Source organism: Streptopelia decaocto, assembly GCF_964273445.1.
Source record: "Streptopelia decaocto genome assembly, chromosome: 2".
NCBI lineage: Eukaryota > Metazoa > Chordata > Aves > Columbiformes > Columbidae > Streptopelia > Streptopelia decaocto.
This window is the reverse complement of record NC_138655.1, coordinates 163,127,358-163,147,998: the sequence shown is the minus strand read 5'-3', so window position 1 is coordinate 163,147,998 and position 20,641 is coordinate 163,127,358. Positions and strand designations below refer to the sequence as shown.

The window sequence follows — 20,641 nt, the reverse complement described above, 5'->3', positions numbered from 1 at the left end:
ACAGGTTGGACAAACATCTGTCCAGAAAGGTTTAAGCTGAGCTGATTTTGGCCGGTGACCTCTGCGGGTCCCTCCAGCCTCGTGCTCAGTGATCCTGCTGCTTTTGTCTCATCAGAAATGTCAGCCCTGCTCTGCCAGAGCCCTTGTCTCTGCAAAACACGTTGATGAGCTTCGTCTTACCCAAAGAATGACAGAACGGTAATTCTTTATCATTTTCTCCTACGTTTTTAATAGCTGCTACATACACAGGGGGATATATATGTATACACATATGCGAAAAGGCAAAAAAAGCAAGATTTGAAAAATGAAAGAATAAACAATTTCCCTTCCGATCTCTTTTTTTCTATTTACCTTGGATTTCTTCTGTCCCAGTCGTATCAGTCCCACAGAAAACCTGTTCACCAATACCCAGATGTGAAACTAAGCCCACCCTGCCATGTGAATGTGGCTTCACGCAGGCAGCGTATGGAGGAGGGAAAGGGGAGCTGGACGCACCGATGCTCTTCTGCCTTGTTTTCTTTTTAGGTGTCTTTTAAAGGCAGCTCCGGGCTCTCCGTGCTCTAAGGCATCTACGTTCACATGTATTTTCCCTGGTAAACCCACAGCCTCGGGGAATCACGGACCAGAAGCTCTGTAAATACCCGCAGGACTCTGCTTCACCAGCAGCGCTTTCCCCAACCACTGCCAAGCTAATAAAGGAGACGGGACCACAAAAGTCAACGCTCCTCGGCTATTTTACCCTCTGCATTTCTGAAGCAGACGCCAAGGAGCCAGCGAGGTTCTGTGTAATACCCAACCGCTGCCAAAAGGTGGGAAGAGCGGGTCCAAACTCAACCGCACGCAGAGATATTTGACATCAGGAGTTGTGCACAACCAGCTCCGGCGGTCGCTGCTGGTTTGCAAAGCGTAGACAAGCTGGGGAAAATAAAGAAGTCAGATGTGTGAAAAATGCAGTTGTGATTCATGCTAAGATGTTTCATGTTTACAGGTATAACCAAATGAGGCACAGACTCTCAACTTGGAAAAGGGAAAGGTGGTAAAGTTCTATGTAAAAAGTTATGAAACTTGTTTAGGAAGTTATACTGATAGAGGGAACTAACATTTTAAGGGTTAAGCAACTATATAATAAGGGCCTACTAACAAGCTAACATTTTAAACCACATAATTAATATCTAGTTTAGAGCTGTATGTAACTAATTGTGCTAAAAAAAGCAGGACTTAATTAAATGCCGAGATAAGAAGTTTTACAGCACCAGCTGCAACCTTGAGGAGACAAGACAGCCAAGATTTACAGCAAAAAGGGGGCGCCAGGCTGGTTGCAGTCGGTTTGGTAGCTCGGGTTCCAGCCAGCTCCTCCTAATGAGCCAAAGGCACAAAGTCCACTGTGACGAAGCTGAAGGAGCTTCATCCAAAGACCCCTAAAGACCCCTCCTCAAATTCACCAAGACATTGCGCAGGCGCAACAGGGGAGGGGCAAGGAGGGGAATATGGAAATGGTTATCTGAGACTCATTTTAATAAAAAGCGGGAAAGGTCATGAATATGTACAGGCGTTCCTGGGGTCATTATGAAGATGTAATACCATACTGTATTTAAGCACACTTCTTATTGTTAAAAGGGTGCGTGTTGGGCGGAGCGAATCCGCCGCGCACCCAGCGCTGTTTTGCTTATGCTCTAATGAACACGTGTTTAAGGAATATAAGGAATTGGATTAAATGTTATTTATCCATAGAAAAAGCGTAAGTTATTTATTTCAGATGTTATTGCTAACACGCCGATAGAAACCCGTTTTCCCCGAGTTTTTGTGTTAGCGGCAGAGGGGTGAGGCCCGGGGTTACGGCGGGTGACACGGTTGAATAGCGGTGACAATGGCAGAACAGCCGCTGGCTTCGCCATCCTTTTCAAAGCCTGGCTTCTTGCATTTCTTCAGAGAAATCCGGCACCTGGTTCAGCTCATCCATTATTCCTTCCAGCTGCTTTTTGCCATGAATTTACCCCCCGAACACAAGCTGAGCTCGAGGGACAACTCGCCCCATTCCTTTTCTTACCCGGCCATTGACTCGGCCCAACATCTGCTCTTATTAACCTTCCTCGGCCTCCAAGCACGGAGGATCTTTTATGTTTTGCAGCATTACTAAAGCATTTAGCTGTTCTGTCAGCAACAACAGAGTGATTTGAAGCCAAGAAGAGCCTCCCGCTTCGGGACGCTCCTTTTGCTGGGGTGAAATTTGATTTGTGTGTTAAAACCCGAAAGGACGGGAATATCCCAGGAAGCTCAGTGCTAAGTAACGCAGACGTCTCAGGTGCCAGAAACAGATAATCAAGGAGGTATTAATAAATCAAAGCATCTTCTCTCTAAAGATCATTTTCCACGTGCTCACATCAAGAAGTCCGGTGATTTTACTCAATCTTCCCTGCCACGCATTTGGGAATTACCTCAATCACCGCAACATTAATTGTTTTGATTTGCTCAGTCTGTTTTGCTTTGTTTTTTCCTACTCTCAGACACAAATTGCTTTTTACTCACTGGTCTGACATAGCAGAGGAGCTTAATTGTAAGCAGCATTGTTACCTATGGACGCCATATGGCTCCGCTACGCAATCCTTACAAGGTTTGCTGCATTGTAAATCCTGCAAATAAGCGTGAAGCAGATGGGAGGGAAGGGGCAGCAGTTTTAACAGCGAAATTCTCGCTGCCTTTGCGCGGTAACAAGTCCTGAAATGTGAGAAGGAATATATTAAGAAGGACAAGAGGTGTTTTGAGAGGCGCAGCTGTACTTGACATGCGGTTTGGTCCTCTTCCCGCTGCAAAGAGCAAAGGAGAGGATTTTACATTCCATTTCCAAGGCATTTAGGGCTCTGCGGCTCCTGAAGGAGCTGGAAGGGAAGCGCTAGAGAGAGAGAAACGCGACAGCGCAGACAAAAGGTGGTCTGAAAATGGCACATTCGCTGGCGTGTAAATGCAGCCCTATGGAGAGCTCGCAGGTAGGAACATCTCCAGGCTCTCCCCGCCTGTGAAGTCCCTTTTTGCCACCGTCTGTGCCGCCGAACGGGGATCTGCAGACAAACTGTGTGAAGGAGGAGGCCACGAGCCAGACTGTTTCAAAAGGCGGCGAAGGAATTAAGGCTCTGGCTGCACCAACACAGAGCAGGGACTTGAGCTGGTTACTGGGCTCCCTGAGACCAGACCCGGGTTCCCAGCTCTGTGAAAGGGTAGGAGAACAAAAAACAAAGCGATTGGGACTTTTAAAGAAGCTTTCAGCTGAAGGTTTTTACAGAAACGGAGCCATCAAAGGGTAGGAGAGGAAGTCCTTTCACAGCTAAAAGATGGGAAGCAAAGAGCTGACACAAACCAAGGGTTTCTGCAAGGGACAGGGATTCCAGACGGGATATCTGGGCTCATCTGGCAGGTTCCTAAACACTTTGAAGAAGGGGTGGGGAACGGGACGATCAGTTTTACAGATAATCCACGTAAGAACACAGAAAACAGAGAATGATCAGTTTTACAGATAATACACAGAAAACAAAGAATGATCAGTTTTACAGATAATCCACAGAAAACAGAGCACAGCTGCAACGGCTCAACCAAATATTCACACAGCCCACCGGCTTTTCCACAACGCTTATCCTGACCAGAAGGCGAGGGGAGACGGTGGCCAAAGCCAACAACCCCTGTGTTCCCACGGCTCGTGTCCCATGCCCCAGTAGCTCCCAGTTTAGGGATTTCCAAGCCGCTGGTGGCCCTCAGATCTCTCTTCCATGAGCTCATCCTATTGTTTCACCCTCCTAAACCCTCAGGAGTGAGAATTTGTGGTTCCGAGGAGCCCCACACTGAACTACACACGTGTCTCCTCTCTCTTGCTCGGTGTTTGCTGTTTATGAGCATCGTTTGATGCCCCCCAATGCTCAGAGCGGACCAGACAGCATGAGGCTGGTGGGCGCATCTTCTTTTGGGGGCTCCCACGTGTCTCCCATCACTGGATCCTCCTCCGCGTTATGAAAACCAAAGCTTAGATAAGGCAACGAAATTGAAAGGTGAATTCAGTGCCCCCCCAAAAAAGGCGAATTCAGGAGCACGGGCAAAAATAACATTAAATAATGTGGATTTTTGTGGTTTCAGGCTGTGAATTTGCTGTCACGACTCGGGTGCTTGCTGGGAACTGCTGCAGCTCGTTCTTTGGGAGTGCCCAATTAATGCTCAGATGTGCTAAGAATGTAAATAAGAAATATTGGAAGTGTCATAGGAAATATTAAGAGTGTAATAGGAAATACTGAGGGTTTAATAGACCCCTCCCGTGGCAGATCGGATCTGCTGTATAATCCCAGGGACCCCCAGCTGGTGAAGGGGTGTAGGAGGGATATCCAGGCTGGGGACCAGGGTGGTGACATGTGCCACCAAGCCTTGTCACTGGGCTGCAGCCCCAATTAGCACCTTCATTAGCGGTGGGGATGGGGGTTTTGGCGCCACCCGGGGCCCTGGGCAGGCTGGAGAGCTGGGCTGACGGATGCTCATGTCGCTCAAACACAGGAAAGGCCCCAGGTCTGTCCCAGGAGCGGCGGGAGGACCCCGGTTGTGGCGGGACGGGCCCGATCCGTCCCCGCAACCCCCGCGGGGAGCGGCGGGACCCCCGCCCCGCCAGCAGGCGGCGCCCTGCGGCTCCGCTGCGCGCATGCGCAGGGGCCGCACCGCCTCATCCTCCTTCCCGTCCCCCGCCCGGAAGCCTCGGGTTCCCCCGCCCGCCATGTTCCCGGAGCTGAACGAGCTGCTGGACGCGTCCCCGGAGCGGCCGCAGCCGGTGAGAGGGCGGGCGGGAGGGAAGGGGAGAGCGGGGCCGGCGCGGCGGAGGCGGCGGCCCGCGCGGGGCCTGCTGGGAGCTGTAGTGCGGGCGGCGCGGGGCATGCCGGGAAGGGCGGGCCCTGCGGGGCGGGAGCGGGAAGGCGGCGGCCCCGGGATCCCGCGGCCTGCAGGCCCTTCCCCTCGGCCGCCCGGGGCTACCGAGGGGCCGGGGCTTGTCCCGCAGCCCCCGCTGTGTCTGTGCGTGGCCGCTGCCTCGTCGTGAATAACGGGAGAACCGGGCCTTGAGCGAACGGGCTGGAGCACAAGTGTGATGGGAGCGGCTGAGGGACCTGGGGGTTCAGCTGGAGAACAGGAGCTGAGGGGAGACAGGGACACAAAGAAACGGCCTCAAGTTGCGCCAGGGGAGGTTGAGGTTGGATCTGGGAACAATTTCTTCCCCAAAGGGCTGTGGGGCATTGGAACAGGCTGCCCAGGGCAGTGCTGGAGTCACCATCCCTGGAGGGCTGGACAGACGGACATGAGGTTCTCAGGACACGGGGCAGGGACAGGGTGGGTTATGGTTGGACTCCATGATCTTGAGGGGCTTTTCCAACCAAAACGATTCTATAAAACCCTCTCCCCAGTGCTCCCCCAGGCCCCGTGGTGTGTTCTGGAGGTTTCTCTAGGCTACTCAATTAAATCAGCTTATCCGTGCAGTTTTTCTACCAATGAAATCACACTGCAACTAAACACCTGCATCCAGTGTGGGATCTGTGAAGCACTTCAGGTGAAAAGTTAATGAAATATGATCATTTTACACATTACTCCATGTATTTCCTGATGACCTGTCAATGTGCGCTGGCAGCTCAGAAACCACCCGTGTCCTGGGCTGTGTCACCAGCAGGTTTGGGGGATCCTGCCCCTCTGCTCCGCTCTGTGAGACCCCCCTGCAGTGCTGCTCCAGCGCTGGGTCCCTGACAGGACACACATGGAGCTGCTGGAGAGGGGCCAGAGGAGCCCCAGGAATGACCCGAGGCTGGAACAGCTCTGCTGGGGACAGGTGAGAGAGCTGGGGTGTTCAGCTGGAGAAGAGAAGCTACGGGGAGACCTTAGTGCGGCCTTTCTGGACTTAAAAGGGGCCCATAAGAAAGATGGGGACAGAGTTTTGAGCAGGGCCTGTTGCGATAGGACAAGGGTGATGGTTTTAAACTGAAAGAGGGGAGATTTAAGATCTAAGGAAGGAATTGTTGGGCCTGAGGGTGGTGAGAGCCTGGCCCAGGTACCCAGAGAGGGGGTGGATGAAGCATCCCTGGAGACATCCCAGGCCAGGCTGGACGGGGCTCTGAGCACCCTGAGCTGGTGACGATGTCCCTGTCATGGCAGGGGGGGCACTGGGGGCTGGGAAGGTCCCTTCAACCCAAACTGTTCTGTGATTCTGTGATTAGCAGAGGCTGTGTGAACTCCCAAGTTCTTGTGGTTCCAGTGGGTCGACAGCTGGGTTTTTAAAGCACGTGAAATGCAAAGTGAGGAGCCCTTGGTGGAGGGGCAGGGACTTGGACGTCCCACCGCACGTTCCAGATCCCTTCTGTCGCAGTATCTGGCAGCAGTGCAGCACCAGAGTATGTCTGGCTGCAGAACAAACGTTGTTCCCTGATGCCAGAGGTGGAATAGTTTGTTCATATGCTGTGATACAGACTGACTTGGTGGTAAATTGTGAGTATTCTTCTTTTGGAAGTCTCTCTCTTCACTGCTCAGCATAACCAGTTGCTGCACAGAGCCGTGCAGCCGAGATATCTGGCTGAGGCTGCTGGAAACAGGTGTCCCACTGTGCTTACAGAGCATCAGCCCTTTGCAAATCTCTTTTCACATCTCTGCCATCCTGATTTCTCCATCTCCAGGGTGGTTTGTGCCATTTTCTGAGTGCTGACGAATGCCCTCTCTGCAGGGCGAGTAGGTGGATGAAGGTGCCGCTTGCGTGGGTGTCTGTGACATGTCAGCGCTGAACGCGTGTCACACCCGCAGCTGCCCTGCCAAGGGGTTTTGGCAATTTCTAACAAGTAGCTGCAGCTTCTGCTTTTTAGCCTGCAGGTGGAAAGAGTGTGAAAGCGGAGTGTGGAGGGAACGGGCTGGACAAGGTCCTTCTCCCCCTTCCCTCCCTCTCCCCCTTCCCTCCCTCTCCCCCTTCCTTTCCCCTTTTTTCTTTCCTCTTTCTTTCCCACCAGCTGAGCATCAGAAATAAGAGAGTGTTGAGCGCTACCCAAGCAGCCGCAGCGTGACAGCGGAGTGAGGAGGGTTGGCAGGATTTAAGGGTCAATAACTGGAGATGTAAGGATTGACAACTGGAAGGTTTGAAGAAATGAATTAATGTGTGCTCTGAACGATAACATCCTGCCCCGCAAAAAAATGCGTTGATAAGTTCTTTGTGATTAAAACCAGCCCTTCTATGATTTGTATCGATTAAAGAAACATCTTGACTAAGGTTTTAATGGAAACAAATGCCTTGATGAGGCTGGTACTGATAACAAGCGTGCACTGATGAACGGAATTAATTTCCTCTGTTATCAAAACAAGGTGTATGCTTCATGCAGAGAACTCTGCTCTGGTATATAGAATTTATGATACGGTTTTCTGCTCTGAACGTGGCATATTTGAGGGAAATGTGGACCAGGGAGGGCTGTTTGGGGACAGGAGAAGCCACAGCTGTGGGGGGACAGAGTTCACAGCCCCCCTGATGATGGTTCCAGCACTCGCATCGTGTTGTAAACGGGCAGGTGGCTGGAGCGCTGCTACTCCTTTCTCTAACACCTACAGGCCTGAGCAAACGTCTAACCAGGATGGAACCGGGAGCAGTTTGTGCCCTCACCTTCCTCTGTTTAGTGATTTTTGCTGCTTCTTTTTCAGGGTAAATTCACGCTGCTGCGAGACACCAGAACAGACGGCAGCTTCCTGGTGCATCATTTCCTCTCCTTCTACCTCAGAGGTACGGCAGCAGCAGGACTCTCGCAGGCAAGGGTTTTCCTCAGATTAGCGCAAGGCACTGGGCTCAGGATTTATGGATCCTAGTCCAGACTTGTTCTTGGGACTTGCTCTGTATTCTTGGGCACATCCCATAATGTCTGTGCGCTTTGTTTCGTCATGAGTGCAGTGAACCCTGTAAATCACTTGGGCGTTTGACGGTGAGGTGTGGACTGTAATTCCTTCATTAACTAACTGTTTTATAGTGTAATTAAAAATACCAGGAAAGACTAACAAATAGCTAAACTAGTAGTGAGTCAAGAGCCAAACAAAGAGCCTGGCAAGTTGCCTAATTGCCTTTCTGCAAACAGTTTCACCTGTGAGTAACCTACCAGCTCCTGCAGAGCGGGCGCTGGATTCACCGATTCCTCCAGCTTTCTGCTGGCCAAGCAGCTCGCCCAGCAAATCCAGTACCTCTCGGGCTTAAAACTGAGCTCAAAGTGCTGTGCAGGTAGTGGGTATGAGCATATCCTGCCCCCCATTACTCCTACTTCCTTACCTTCACGTAAGTTTAAAAAACTTCAGTTAATTGAACAGAGTCAAGCTCTGGCAGGGGGATTGGACTAGATGATGTTTTGAGGTCCCTTCCAATCCCTAACATTCTGTGATTTTGTGAAGCTGCAGGAAAGCCGGTGGAGAGCAGGTTATTAACAGTGCTGCCGTCTGCCTGGGAAGAGCCTCACTGTCCTTTTGGGATTATTAATTATTATCGTGAGGCAGGTGAGCTTGTTTCGACCCCGGGATGAGTTCCTATCTCTGTAGCACCCTCATGTTGTCCAAGCACCCATTTGGTGCTAAACACATTTGGGAGCTCCCGAGGGGTTGGTGAAGGCTCCGGTGGGGCCACTGACTTCTGGCCACTTAGAATCCACGTCCGGGAGAAACAAATATGCTGGTTTTGTTCATCCTGAAACCACAAGGCCAGGTTGTCACATGCTGGGTTTTCCAAAGTCACGTTTTAGTAGAGGTGTCTTTGACAAACTTGCTTGTTTTGTGTGTTTTTCCAGACAAGGTCACTTGTTCTGTGGGAGCCAAACGGGGGATTTTTGGCACATAGGTGGTTTGAGTAGTTCATGTCACGGGCAGCCTTTTGCCTCCTTGGAGCAATACCAGCAAACAGTGGCAGGAGATCTCAGGGCAGGGTAGCACAAGACAGAAAGGGGGCCTTCTACTTATTTATGTCATTATTTTCTTCTTCTTTCCCTTTCTTTTTAAACTATCATTTTCCCTAATGTGAAAATCCTATAGAAAGGTGAAAATTGGAAGCCCAGCCACGAGCAAATGAGGGGCTGCCTGCAGCTGTCTCACTTCCAGACCTTTCCAGATGGATTTGTAGCCTGGCTACAGCCTGTAGCTGTGATTTACGTGCTTTGATATGTGATTTTTTACATGATTTACGTGCTTTGATAGTGGCAGCTTGCAAAATTGAAATGATAATGTATCTTTTCTTGTCTTCTCCCCCAGCTGGCTGTAAGGTTTGCTTTGTGGCCCTGCTCCAGTCCTTCAGTCACTACAACATCGTGGCACAGAAGCTGGTAAGTCTCTTGGCGTAAGTTAATAATTACAGGTCCAGGTAGTTTCTGTTGGGTTGGGAGGAATGAGAACGGGGATTTCATGTGAGTAAATGTTCCTGGGTTTTGACAGGAACGGTCAGGATTGGTGCCCCTGCACATCTTGCTGGAGAAGGGGTGTGATACAAGGCACAAACCCGACTAGGAGGCTCACTGCAAGGTCCCCCCCAAGACTGTGTCCCAGAGAGGGCAGAGAGATTAACAGCTGCTCCTTTTCTTTGTGCTTAGAAATGTTTTTTTCTGGAGATCAGCATTCCCCAGACAGGCCCAGACTGGTCGATGCATTTTCATTAGTGCTCTGGGGAGAAAAATGCCGTGGTGCCTGTGTCCCTGGGGCCTCTCTGTCCGTCTGCAGGGCGCACTGGCTGCGCGGCACAGCAGGGCCTGGGCGACTTTGTCTTCTGTCCTCTGGTTACGTTGTGATGAAGCCGTTTGGGCCGAACCAGCTGCAAATTCAGAAGGATGCCCATGTGCCTTGTTTGGCCTCTGGGCCAAGCCATCAGTTTGAATCATCCGAGGAGCCACAAGTGCTGAGTACGTTCTTATGGGTTTCTTTCCCGTGGTGAGTCAGGGAAGGATTATGTGTACCCCGAAAGGATGACACGGAGAAATGAAGTAGGCAGGGTGATTCCCAGTCAGTAAATCAGTCTGAGCTCTGGCTTTGAGCTCTTGGCTTTTTGTACGATGCTCAGGTGTGAAATGCTCCAGTTGTGGAGTCCAGGTGACCTTCCAGGGCCGGAGGGATGAGGGTTTTTGTTGGTCCTCCCACCTCTGGGACTCTGGAAATCCCAGTGGTGCTGCTGCTTAGAAAAACTTCCAGGAATTGAAGAACCCCGTGTTGCAAAAGCGGTGTATTCCCCACTGTATTATAGATGTGGCTTGAGTTTCGGTGCTTGCTAAACAGCTGTGTTTTATTTACTACGCAGTTTTTACCTTTTCAGAGGAGATCAGTGGTCTGAGAGCTCAGACCTACGTTAAATAAAACAGGGTGAGCAAACGAAGCATTTAACTGTTTCAGAGGAGAAAATCTTGGTGGAAAATTGTTCAGTGGGACAGGAAAAGGGGCTCAGCAACTGGCATAGGTAGGAGATTCAGCTTTTAAATATGGGATCCTTGTCTGTGCTAAAAGCAGAATCGTGTTTGTCAGTGTGTTTCCTAACGTGGTGAAACCTCCTGGCACGCAGCTTGTGGCCGTGCTTTTAATAGGTGCTGTTGTCATCTCCCTCGTGGGAGAGGCTGAGGAGGGAGAGAACACGAGGATTAGCTGGAGCACACGTGCCATGCAAATCGAAATGATTTGCTGTCTGATGCTTCGAATAAAACGGTTCGTGGCACGAAGGGAGGTGCCCGGGGGAGTTCAGAGAAGCGATTACATTTGCCCGCAGCGGTGAGCTGTCCCTGTCCCGTTGGTTTCACGGCTGAGTCAGTTATAACTTCACAGGTGCCCGTGCGCTCCCTTGTGAATTCTTCCTAAGCTCTGCGCAGCTGGAGGTCATAACATCAGTTATTTATATCTGCCCGAGTTTCTGTAAGATCTTTTCTCTGCTTTAATCCTTCTTTGCCTAAACGAACACATCAGGCTCAGTAAAGGTGTTTTTTGGCTGAGTAGTTTCACTCTTGGACTTGCTTAAGACTTTGGTGCTGTGGATCTCTGCTGGTGACCAGCTGGGATCTCCCGTGTGTAATTAGTAATCCCTAGCAGATGATTATGCACTGACAAAGGGCTGCAGTTGGAAAAGCGTTGTTACTTAGTGCTGCTCCTGTTCCTGCTGGGGACAGGGAGGTTCCAGGCCTGGCAGGAAGGGTCCTGGAGCCAGGGTGGGATTATACAGTCCTGCATTTGTGGGTCTGGTCCTTATAGCACCCGGTGTATGGTCATATACTGAATATCGGTGCCTTATGTGCTGCTTCCCTGCAGTGTTGCAGTCCAGAACCAGGTCCTTATGTGTTAGCTAAATGCAGCGATGTGTCTTTACTTGTAGGAAAAAGCTTCCCTGGATTTTTGTGCCTGTGCTGGCTCTCGATACTGGCTTCGCACTTTTCTACAAAACCTGCTCTTTTTCTGAGGATCTGCACTTGAATTTTAAGGGACAGTTCATGTTATTTGTCATGACCTTGTGGAGACCATGCTGGGTCGTAGCAAGACTAATGGCACCGGGGCAGCTTGCCAGCTTGGTGTCCCCACCCTCACTTGGACAATGTTTGTTTTGTTTTAAAGGAAAAACATATTTGTCCCTGTTTGGCTTCCCTGTCCCCCGCCACAGTGCTGAGGTGACAGACCAGAGTACATCGCCTCAGTCACCTCTGCTTTCCCCTGCAGGTGCTTGTACAGAGAAGAGACCTTGGCTGGTCTCCTGATCGCAGATCATCACACTTTGTACCACGGCTGCGTCTGCTGTTTGAGCTAATGACCGCTGCCTCCCACGCTCCATTACTACTTCTCTCCTGTAAATATTTTGCTTTCCCTCGAGACATTTCCAGCAGCGGTTCTGGTTTGAAGGGATGTCACTCCTGGCAGGCCGGTGGGGCTGCCGCTCTGCCTGGCTCACAGCATCCCGGACAGACGGGGACAACTGTGCTGCGCCGTGGAGCTCGCGGCCCCTCGAGCTGCTGCTTCACAAGCATTTCTGGGCTTGATCGATAAATGACAGATCGTCAGCGATAATGTCTGTGTGCTCCCGGCGAGAATGGAGCGTGGTGCTGTGAGATAATGAGAGCTTTCAGGGCCGGTAGCGCTCGCTGTCTGGGCGCTCTGCGGCAGGAACGCGTGTCGTGTCTGTGCCTGTCAGGAAGGTGCTGTTGGCCATTTTGAGCACTTTATTTGCATCTCCGAGCTGTCCTGATGCTTTCTGTGCTGCTTCCAGAGGTTATGTTGGCTGGGCTGCTAGCTGGGAGATGAGCAGAGCTTCGCTGTGGCCTATGACAGCAACGGGATGAGTCCTGCTCTCTCGGGGACCTGGTTCCCCAGTTGGAAAATGAGACTGGACTTGCTGGGTCCACCCAGAAAAGTCATGGCACTGTAGGGATGGAATTCCCGGTGTGGCCCACAAGGACGCTGCCTTCTCATGCTGCGGCCCTTCTCTGTGCCACCCAGGCAGGCCTTGGTGTGACAGCACCGACCTGCTGGGTATTTTAGAGATGTGACACTGTTTTCTTGCTGGTCTGAAGTACAAAGAGTGTATGTGTGCAGGAAGAAATGGCTGAAGCAAAGTTAAACTGATCCCGAATTATCGACATTAATCATGAATTTACCCCCTGCTCTAGCAAAGCATTTCAGCAAGTGCCAAGTCCTGTGGGCTCCAAAGATTGTGGAGGGGAGGAGGCTGGTGAGACTGTGGTGCAGCCCAGCCCCTCTTCATGGCAGGACAGGTATTTCCCGGCCGTTCCCCGCTCCTGCCTGCCACAAATAAGGTTCTTTTGTCCTTGGCTAGAAATTTTTCCGTGATGTGTTCTTGCAATTGCCCAAGAGGCTTCCTTTAGCTCACCATTCCTACCCTGCTTTCTGGCATGGTTTTAATGAGTAAATATCACCTGGAAAAGGCAAATCTCTGCACCTGTGGCCCACACCAGCCACTGCTGGGCTTGGAGGAGGCAGGGAGAGCAAAGAGGAGTCTTATTCATGGGAATTACTGCTCCTGGCTTGCCTGGGAGAAGGGGAAAAGCGAGGAGACAATGTGGATTAGATGAGGCAAGAGTGTGTTGTAACACTTGCTGCTGAATGCTCTTTATTGAGCGGGCGGTTGAAAACAAAAGGGGTATTTCCAAAAGTGCGGGTGCCTTGCCCAAGGCTCTCCCTTCCAGAGTCTGTGTGGCAGGTGGGACTGATCCCCTCCCAGAAGCAGGTGTGGAAGAGCAAGAAAAGGAAGAGCAATTCAGGGCTGGTTTAAAAACTGGATCTGAGGTGGGGACATTTCTCCTTGGAGTAAAAGTATCCCCTGGCCCTGATGGAAGACGTTGCCTCCGATCCGTTGTTTTCCAGTTGCTGTAGATGGCGTTTTCTGGCAGCAGTGGATCTCTCCCCATCGCATTTCAGCTGGGGGGGAACGTGGTGGAAATCTGTCTTTCCTCTCATTAGCGCAGAACGTGTTGGCAACTGATAAGCCTCGCAGGAGCTCAGGGTTAATCTTCCTGGACAGAAGCCCTTCCTTATCTATGCGGAGCTTCTCTCTGGAGGTCCTGCTGTGGAAATGCCACGCTCACCAAGCAGCTGGGCCTTGTAGGGATTGTCTCATTGATCAGATGCTTAAGATGGGGCTTTACAAGCTTTTTTTTTCTTTTAAATAAAAAATGAGAAAGGGGGTGTGAAGCATTAGCACCTACATTTTCATGTCAGAATAACAGGAAGGCTGAGCAGGTGATACACAGGTAGAAAGCAGGAGGCAGAAGTGCACATGTCACTTTGCTGCGTCTCCTTCTCGTGTGTGAGCAAAGGGAGCGCGGTGGCTCTCAAGGGTGTCCCAGGGACTGGGAAACGCTTGGAAAACCTCCAAGGACTTTTCAAAAGCCGGTGTTGGGACAGTGCCAAGCACGGCGCTCTGTTCCCTGCTCGAGGTCCCGGGGGAAGAGCTACTATGAGCCTTCCCTGCGCTGGGCGACTCAAACAAACTCTGTGCTCGAGCGTCCTGCAGCTCCCAGCACGATTGCTTAGGAAATAAGCAAAAGCGTTTAAAAAGTTGCTGATCGAAAGCACCAGTGCTGCTGCTGTGCGTGTCTTCCAGTGTTCAGGCAGAATCAGTCCTGGCTTAAGGAGCTAAACCTTCCTGAACAGTTTGTAAACCATCTTGCCCACCTACCTGCTGTGTTGCACAACCACCCTATTTCCAGGCTGCGGAGACACTGCCAATCTCGGTGTTAATGCTCCTTGGTTCCTTTTTAAGAGATTACAGCCCTGTTGGGAAATGTGGGAAGCGGCCCACGCTGAAAAGCCGAGCAAATTTGTGCGTCGTCTTGTTGGGAAATGCACAGTTTGGCCGAGGTTTGAAGATAGTGTGTGTGAGAGATCTTTGTGTGATCGTGTCAGTAACAGCTACTGGATTTTCTCCTGAAGGGTGGGCTGGTGCAGTTCTCAGGAAGCTGAGGAGCTACAGGATGGTTGGTGAAAGAAAGGAGGATGAGACAGGAGTCTGTGAACTAGCTCTCCAGTTCATGTCTTCTGCATATCTGCTGCAACTCTGCCAGCGCTTTCTCCATTGGGGCAGGATGTGGCTCTCGAGGTCGGTGTCGTCGTGAAGCAAGAAACCTCAGTTAGAGTTTGAGTTGTGGCCCCAGGCGGTTTGTCACCGTCCCTCCTTCTCCAAAGGGGACTCGGGGCTGCGGCTGCGCCCTCCCGGGTGCTGTGCAAGCGCCGAGGTGCCCGGCCCACGGCGTGCCCTGGATCCGGGTTGTACCTCGCTCACATGCGTGGGTCGTGCCGCTTATTGCCAGAGCGATGATTTGGCAACAGTGAAAACCAAAGGCTTTCACCACCCAAGAAGAGAAGGTGAAGAAATTGTTCCCAGCAGGGTCCTTAGGGCAGCCTGGAAAGCCTGGACCCATCCTCTTATCCTTGGGATGAGAAGCCGTTTTTCTCCCATGCAACAATTTTGTCTTCCCAGATGTTTGAGCCCGCAAATTACAGTGTTTTTTTAATCACGAAGGCTTATGTGTCCACCAGTGTAACAGAAACCACCTGTTTCATCCCCTGTGTGGGAGTCTTGACTTTATTAGCACATTTAGATAAGACTTGATAAAAATCGGCTGTCGATCAGCTCTGTTCTGTTTGCGCTCTTCCTCCGCAGCTGTTTGCTCTGCAACATAATGTTCTCCTCTCTCCAGGGGGTCAGTCTGGCAGCTGCCAAAGAGCGAGGACAGCTTGTCTTCTTGGAAGGCCTCAGGTCCTGCCTTGACCTCTTGTTTGGAGAAGAGGAGGAGCAGCCAGCACAGCCCAGTCCTCTCCAGTTCATAAGGTAAACCCGACCAGTCGGTGGTTCTGCTGGGGCTCAGCAGGGCCCCCAGCGCAGAGCGTGTCCCCCCTTGTGTAATTTCCACCCCCATCCTCATTGGCAAACATGTTCTAGCTCTAGAGAAAATTTATATTAGCACTCAACAGGTTTGTGTCAAATAAAATTCCATCCAAGCAGTCTTATTCAAATTGTTATGAGTTTAATTCTCATCCAAGAGAACAGTGCTGCTTTGATCATCCTGGCTTTTCGCTTTATTCCCACTTCGCTTTTTCCATGTCCGTGGTGACCTTTAAAGGTCCCTTCCGACCCAAAGCATTCTGTGATACGATGATTTGATAGAAAAAAATCCGCTGAGGGCTGTTAAATTGGAAGATGCCACCTGTGGGTCAGGCAGCTTCTGAGCCAGCATGGCCATGAACTTGCCCTGTTCCTGTACACTCCCAGCTCTCCACTGTCCCCATAAGAAAGATGGGAACAGACTTTTCAGCAGGGCCTGTTGCAATAGGACAAGGGGTGATGGCTTTAAACTGAAGGAGGGAGATTCAGGCTGGACATGAGGAAGGAATTGTTGCCCTGAGGGTGGTGAGAGCCTGGCCCAGGTACCCAGAGAGGGGGTGGATGAAGCATCCCTGAGACATCCCAGGCCAGGCTGGACGGGGCTCTGAGCACCCTGAGCTGGTGACGATGTCCCTGTCATGGCAGGGGGGCACTGGGGGGCTGGGAAGGTCCCTCCAACACAAACCGCACTGTGATTCTATGATCCCTGGAGTGGTGCAGGAGGGTTTCACCGCACACAGCTGAGCAAAGGAGCAGTGACTGTAGGGACGTGTAGGACCTGGTGGCTGTCAGAGCCATGGGGACAGCAGGGATGGTGCAGGCTGCGTTCCCTACATTGTCTCCATCCCCACCCACTGACCCACACTTGAGACATGGTTTAGTGCTAGGCTTAGGTTACGGCTGGACCCCATGATCTTAAGGGTCTCTTCCAACCAAAATGATTCTATGATTCTACGATCTCCTTCTTCTTTTCCAGTGGGAGCACGTCTGACCTCAGAGCCTTGTTTGACTTCGTCCGGACGTCCCTGACCCCCTCTGACTCCTGGAAGGGGCCCGTGCTGCTGGTGGACGACCTGAGCGTCCTGCTGGGCCTGGGCGCTGCGCCGGTGGCCGTGCTGGACTTCATCCACTACTGCAGAGTCACCGTGTGCTCCCAGCTGCAGGTGCTGCTCCCTCTGCACGTGTGTCCTGTGAGCTGCAGATACAAGAGTCCCCAGAGCAAAGCCTGGCTTGCTTTTGTTTTTCCCCCACCTGTGCATGATGGAAAGCTTTGACTGTCCGGGAAATTCAAATAATTGTTCCAGGCTGCTCTTGGGGAGAGAGATTAGTCCCTGGAGATGGGTTAGTGCCTTTGCAGCTGGTTCCCTAGGAGGTGCTGCCCAGAGAAGGCCTCTCTCTGCCCTTGACATGTGAGCAGGGATTCGAGGAGTAAAATATTGTTCCTTAAGGCTCCTGGCTCTCCAGAGATCTCTACTCACGCCCACGTTTGTGTGCATGTGGGAGGGCAGGGAAGGAATCGGTTATGAAGGCAGCGAGGGGCTGGTGAGCCTCACAGGGGACAGAGATGAAGCTCCACTTGGGACACGACTCTCTGCTCCCACCAACCTTCAGTGTCACCGCATGTCACACCGGTTGGTTTCTAAGCACTTCTAGAAAGGTCTCCCCAGCGATGTGCTGATTTCTGAGAGCGTCATGGCCAAAAATCGTTACGGTCACATCCACACTTAGCTATTTACATGGCAGCGGCCCCGTGGCCGTGTCTCTCTGTGCTTGAGTGAGAAATAAAGTAGACGGTGTCAGGTTTTGTTACTGTGCACCTCATGTGGTGCTAGGGTGTTTGTGCTGTAAATGCTGACAGGGGATGTTCTGCTCACCGAGAATATTTACCTACAAAACAGCTAAGAAAGGTGATAAATCGTGCTAACACATTTCTATTTCTGTACAAGATGTTCTGAAGCTTTAAAGTACATTTTAATTGATTGGGAATTCTGTGTTATTTTAAGTCCTTGGGGACTTGCATGGGCTGAGGCAGAGATTCTCAGGATGTAGTTTTAATAGAGCTGGGAGCTCTTTGCCTCTTGTGCGAGCAGTGAAGGTTTGAGCATCGCAGCTCTGGCTGCGGCCGTTCAGCCACCTCTTCATTTAGCTGTTCTGAATTCATTCAGCGCGTTGCCATTTGCACAACCTGACAGACTGGTTTAACTAGACAGCTGTCTCGCAACAAAGGTTTGATATATTTTTAGGCTGCATGTTATGTATATGTGTGTATATATACAATATATATACAGCAAACTGTTTCAGAGGTTTAGATATGTATCTGCTGTTTATTTTCCCAGTGGATTTAAGCTCGGAACCAGCTGCCATGCTGGAGGATGTGGAAGTAGCTCAGTTAGTCGGGTGTTTGTGCAAGCTCCTCTTGCTTCCTTGCCCTGAGCGGATTAGGATTAGGAAGGGGCTCACCGCTGCCTGGTGCTTTTGTTTTAGGGGAACTTCGTGGTGCTGGTTCATAGCAACGAGGATTCAGAAGACGAGGAAAATGAACTGGTCGTTAACGCCCTGTGTCATCACAGTGACCTGATCCTGTGGGCAGAGGGACTGGCCACTGGCTTCTGCAAGGATGTTCATGGGCAGGTAGGGCATGGGAAAGCACAGAGAGGTGGCACACGTTAATGTCACACGCAACACTGCCCGCAGGCCCAAGGGTAGGCCAGAGATGGCCTAGGACTAGCCTGGTCTGCAGTGTGATTTAGGACTAACGAGCAGCTTTGCTGCGGTCACCGGGGTCTGCTGGAGCACCCAGCTGTGACTCTGCTTCTGCGGGGGGCGCTCAGGGACATTCTGCATGAGGACCCCCTGTCCCTGGCAGCTGGGAACAGTTTACACAGCAGCTGCAGCGCAGGTTGTCTCCCACCCCAAGATGATGGCAAAGAAAAACATCTCATTCCTGGGAGACTTCCCCAAACTGTCCTGTCGGTGGATCTCTGCCTGGCCTGCGATCTCCTCTGTGCTGGGGTCGCTGGGGACTCGGTGCTGCGCAGCCTCATTAGGGGCTGCCACCAAAGGACTGGTGACAGGCAGCTGGGTGAGGGTTTTTCTGTCAGCAATCCACCTTCCCCACAGGCCAGCAAGAGGCGTGGGGGATAAGGAGGGAGAATGCTGCGATTGGGGCAGCCAAAGGGATGATATTCCCTTTTCTTTGCAGATAAAAATAATCAAGAGATTGTCCTTGGAGCTGACGGGGGAGCAGGATCAAGTCCAGATCTACCAGTATAAGATCCAGGACAAGAACGTCACCTTTTTCGCTAGAGGGCTGTCAGCTGCCGTCCTGTGATCTGCGACACTGCGCAGCACCCTGAGAGCGACACGGAGCAAGGCTGGGGCAGCTGCTACCTCTCGGCTGGACGTGCCACCAAACCTTCCTGGCTGTGTCACCGGCGCTTTCCAGGAGCGGTGCAGCAAAAACTGACCCAGGAGGGAAGTTAAAACATGTGTTGAGCTGCTTAATGACGGGATCAGCTTCCTCAGAGCCTGTTGCATCCCCTTGTCCTCACATCCTTTTCCCAAGGTACACGGGCCAAGAGGGAAGAGCAAGAACACTTGCCAGAATGGTCCCTGGAGCATGTAAAAACAAGCAGGGGGGATGCCCTGCGGGCTGGGCGTGCCTCACCTGTTCTGGTGCGTTACGGCACAGCCGTGCCAGGTGCTGCCAGGCGCAGGGATCACCCCACCCTCCTGCTGGCGTTTCCCAGATGACACAGAGCGGGTGGAGGCAGCAGGGATGGTCTGGGAGCGTTGTGCAATTCTTACCTTTCTCCCCGCTCTGGCGCTGGAGAGATTTGCTCAACTCAGCTCCCACAGAACTAAAAAATCTATAGCTGTACGTCTAGTCCCTCACCTTGCTGGGGTAAGGCCTAAGGGCTGCCTGGCTTGCTTGGTCCCTTGCTTCGTTTTATTTTCCCTCTTTTCATGTGAAACCCTGGTGCGTGTCTGTTTAGTGGGCGGCTTCCTAAGCTAGTCCTTGGCTTTGGGTGATGGACAGTTGTACACGAGGGCGACAGACAGACACTTGTACATGAGCCTCTGTCTCAGCCACTGCTTCCCAACCACAAATCATTACTGGCACTTCTATGACCTGCCTGTATTGAAGCATTCCTGGGGGCTAATAATCCCTTATTTTAATTAGAGAAGGGTACAGTCATGGAGTAACTGTGGATCTCTGTATGGGAACTGCTTCCCACAGGCTCCCTGGGAGGGGAGGGGAACGGGCATCTCCCGAGCCTCAGTAAGACTTTGGTTCCCCTCCCTCCCCATGGACGCAGGACCTGGAGTTGTGGTAGATGCTCCAGCTGTAGCTGGAGATAAATCACATCCTGCACACTTAAAAGAGATGAAAACAACCTGCAGGTCCTTCACAGCTCCAGCGCTGGGGTAACAACTCAGCAGCGGGACGTGTTCCTGCTTTTATCCGCGCGGAAACGCTGCACAGCCCAGTGACGTGTCCTGCTATGGTGTCCCCTTTGGTTTGAGTTTGGGGTGCGCTTGGAGGGGTTGTGGCTGCTTGTCATTAGCAGCCAGTGTGGTGGCAGTGCCTGGGGGACAATGCGTGGTCACAGCCTGCAGCGGGAGGATGGGACAACCACATCTTGGGGAAGGGAGCTGTTGGTAGCTCTGGTCACTGCAGGTGCTATGGCTGCTTAAAATGCAGCTGTAATGAGCATATAATGGTGTATAATTGAAATAATACCTATGTGATCCCAAAACATCTGTACTCCAGGGCTCTGTCTCCCTCCTCCAAAACCGTGGCGTGAGCATGTGACATGGCTGGTGGCTTTTGCCTGTTTCTTTCTGTGCCGCTCATTGCACCGGTGAGGGCTTGGACAGGCAGCACCTGGGAGATGCCTCCTGGAGAAAGGGCGGTGAAACCTGCGGTGGTTTCTGGTTCTTGGTGAAGACCAAGCCCAGCGTTCCCTCCATGCCTGCCTGACATCAGAGATGGCATCTGCTACCAGGGTGAGAATGTCAGAGGCCGGTCTGGCAGCTCTGCTGAGCCAAGGCCACCCAGCACGGCCATGACTGAACTGAGACCTTGCTCTGGAGCTGGCGCTGCGGGAAGGCGGCGCAGAAAGGGGAGATTAGGAGCAAAGCGATGGGTGGCAGAACAGGGTGGCCTTGGCAGGGTCAGCCAACAGCTGCATGCTCGGGGCCGCTGCTACGTGCCGCTCTTTGTTTGTGAGCCAGAGCTTGTGTAACATCTCAACCAATAAAGCAGGTGGGACTTGG

General features: G+C 51.8%; 1 protein-coding gene across 1 annotated transcript; it reads left to right on the top strand.

The window, feature by feature from the left end:
• The first annotated feature begins 4,720 nt into the window (after positions 1 to 4,720).
• On the top strand, positions 4,721 to 20,641 carry ELP6 (elongator acetyltransferase complex subunit 6). Its single transcript, XM_082045050.1, has 7 exons — positions 4,721 to 4,795; positions 7,678 to 7,756; positions 9,256 to 9,326; positions 15,177 to 15,307; positions 16,338 to 16,524; positions 17,846 to 17,992; positions 18,564 to 20,641. Exons 1-7 carry the CDS (start codon positions 4,742 to 4,744, stop codon positions 18,690 to 18,692), a joined length of 798 nt encoding a protein of 265 aa, XP_081901176.1. The 5' UTR covers positions 4,721 to 4,741; the 3' UTR covers positions 18,693 to 20,641.

Excerpts from the sequence above, each read along its gene's own strand:
- ELP6 (XM_082045050.1), top strand. The coding sequence starts at position 4,742 with ATGTTCCCGGAGCTGAACGAGCTGCTGGACGCGTCCCCGGAGCGGCCG. Across the intron at positions 16,525-17,845 it reads CCGTGTGCTCCCAGCTGCAG|GGGAACTTCGTGGTGCTGGT; the intron begins GTGCTGCTCCCT and ends CTTTTGTTTTAG. Across the intron at positions 17,993-18,563 it reads GCAAGGATGTTCATGGGCAG|ATAAAAATAATCAAGAGATT; the intron begins GTAGGGCATGGG and ends TTTTCTTTGCAG.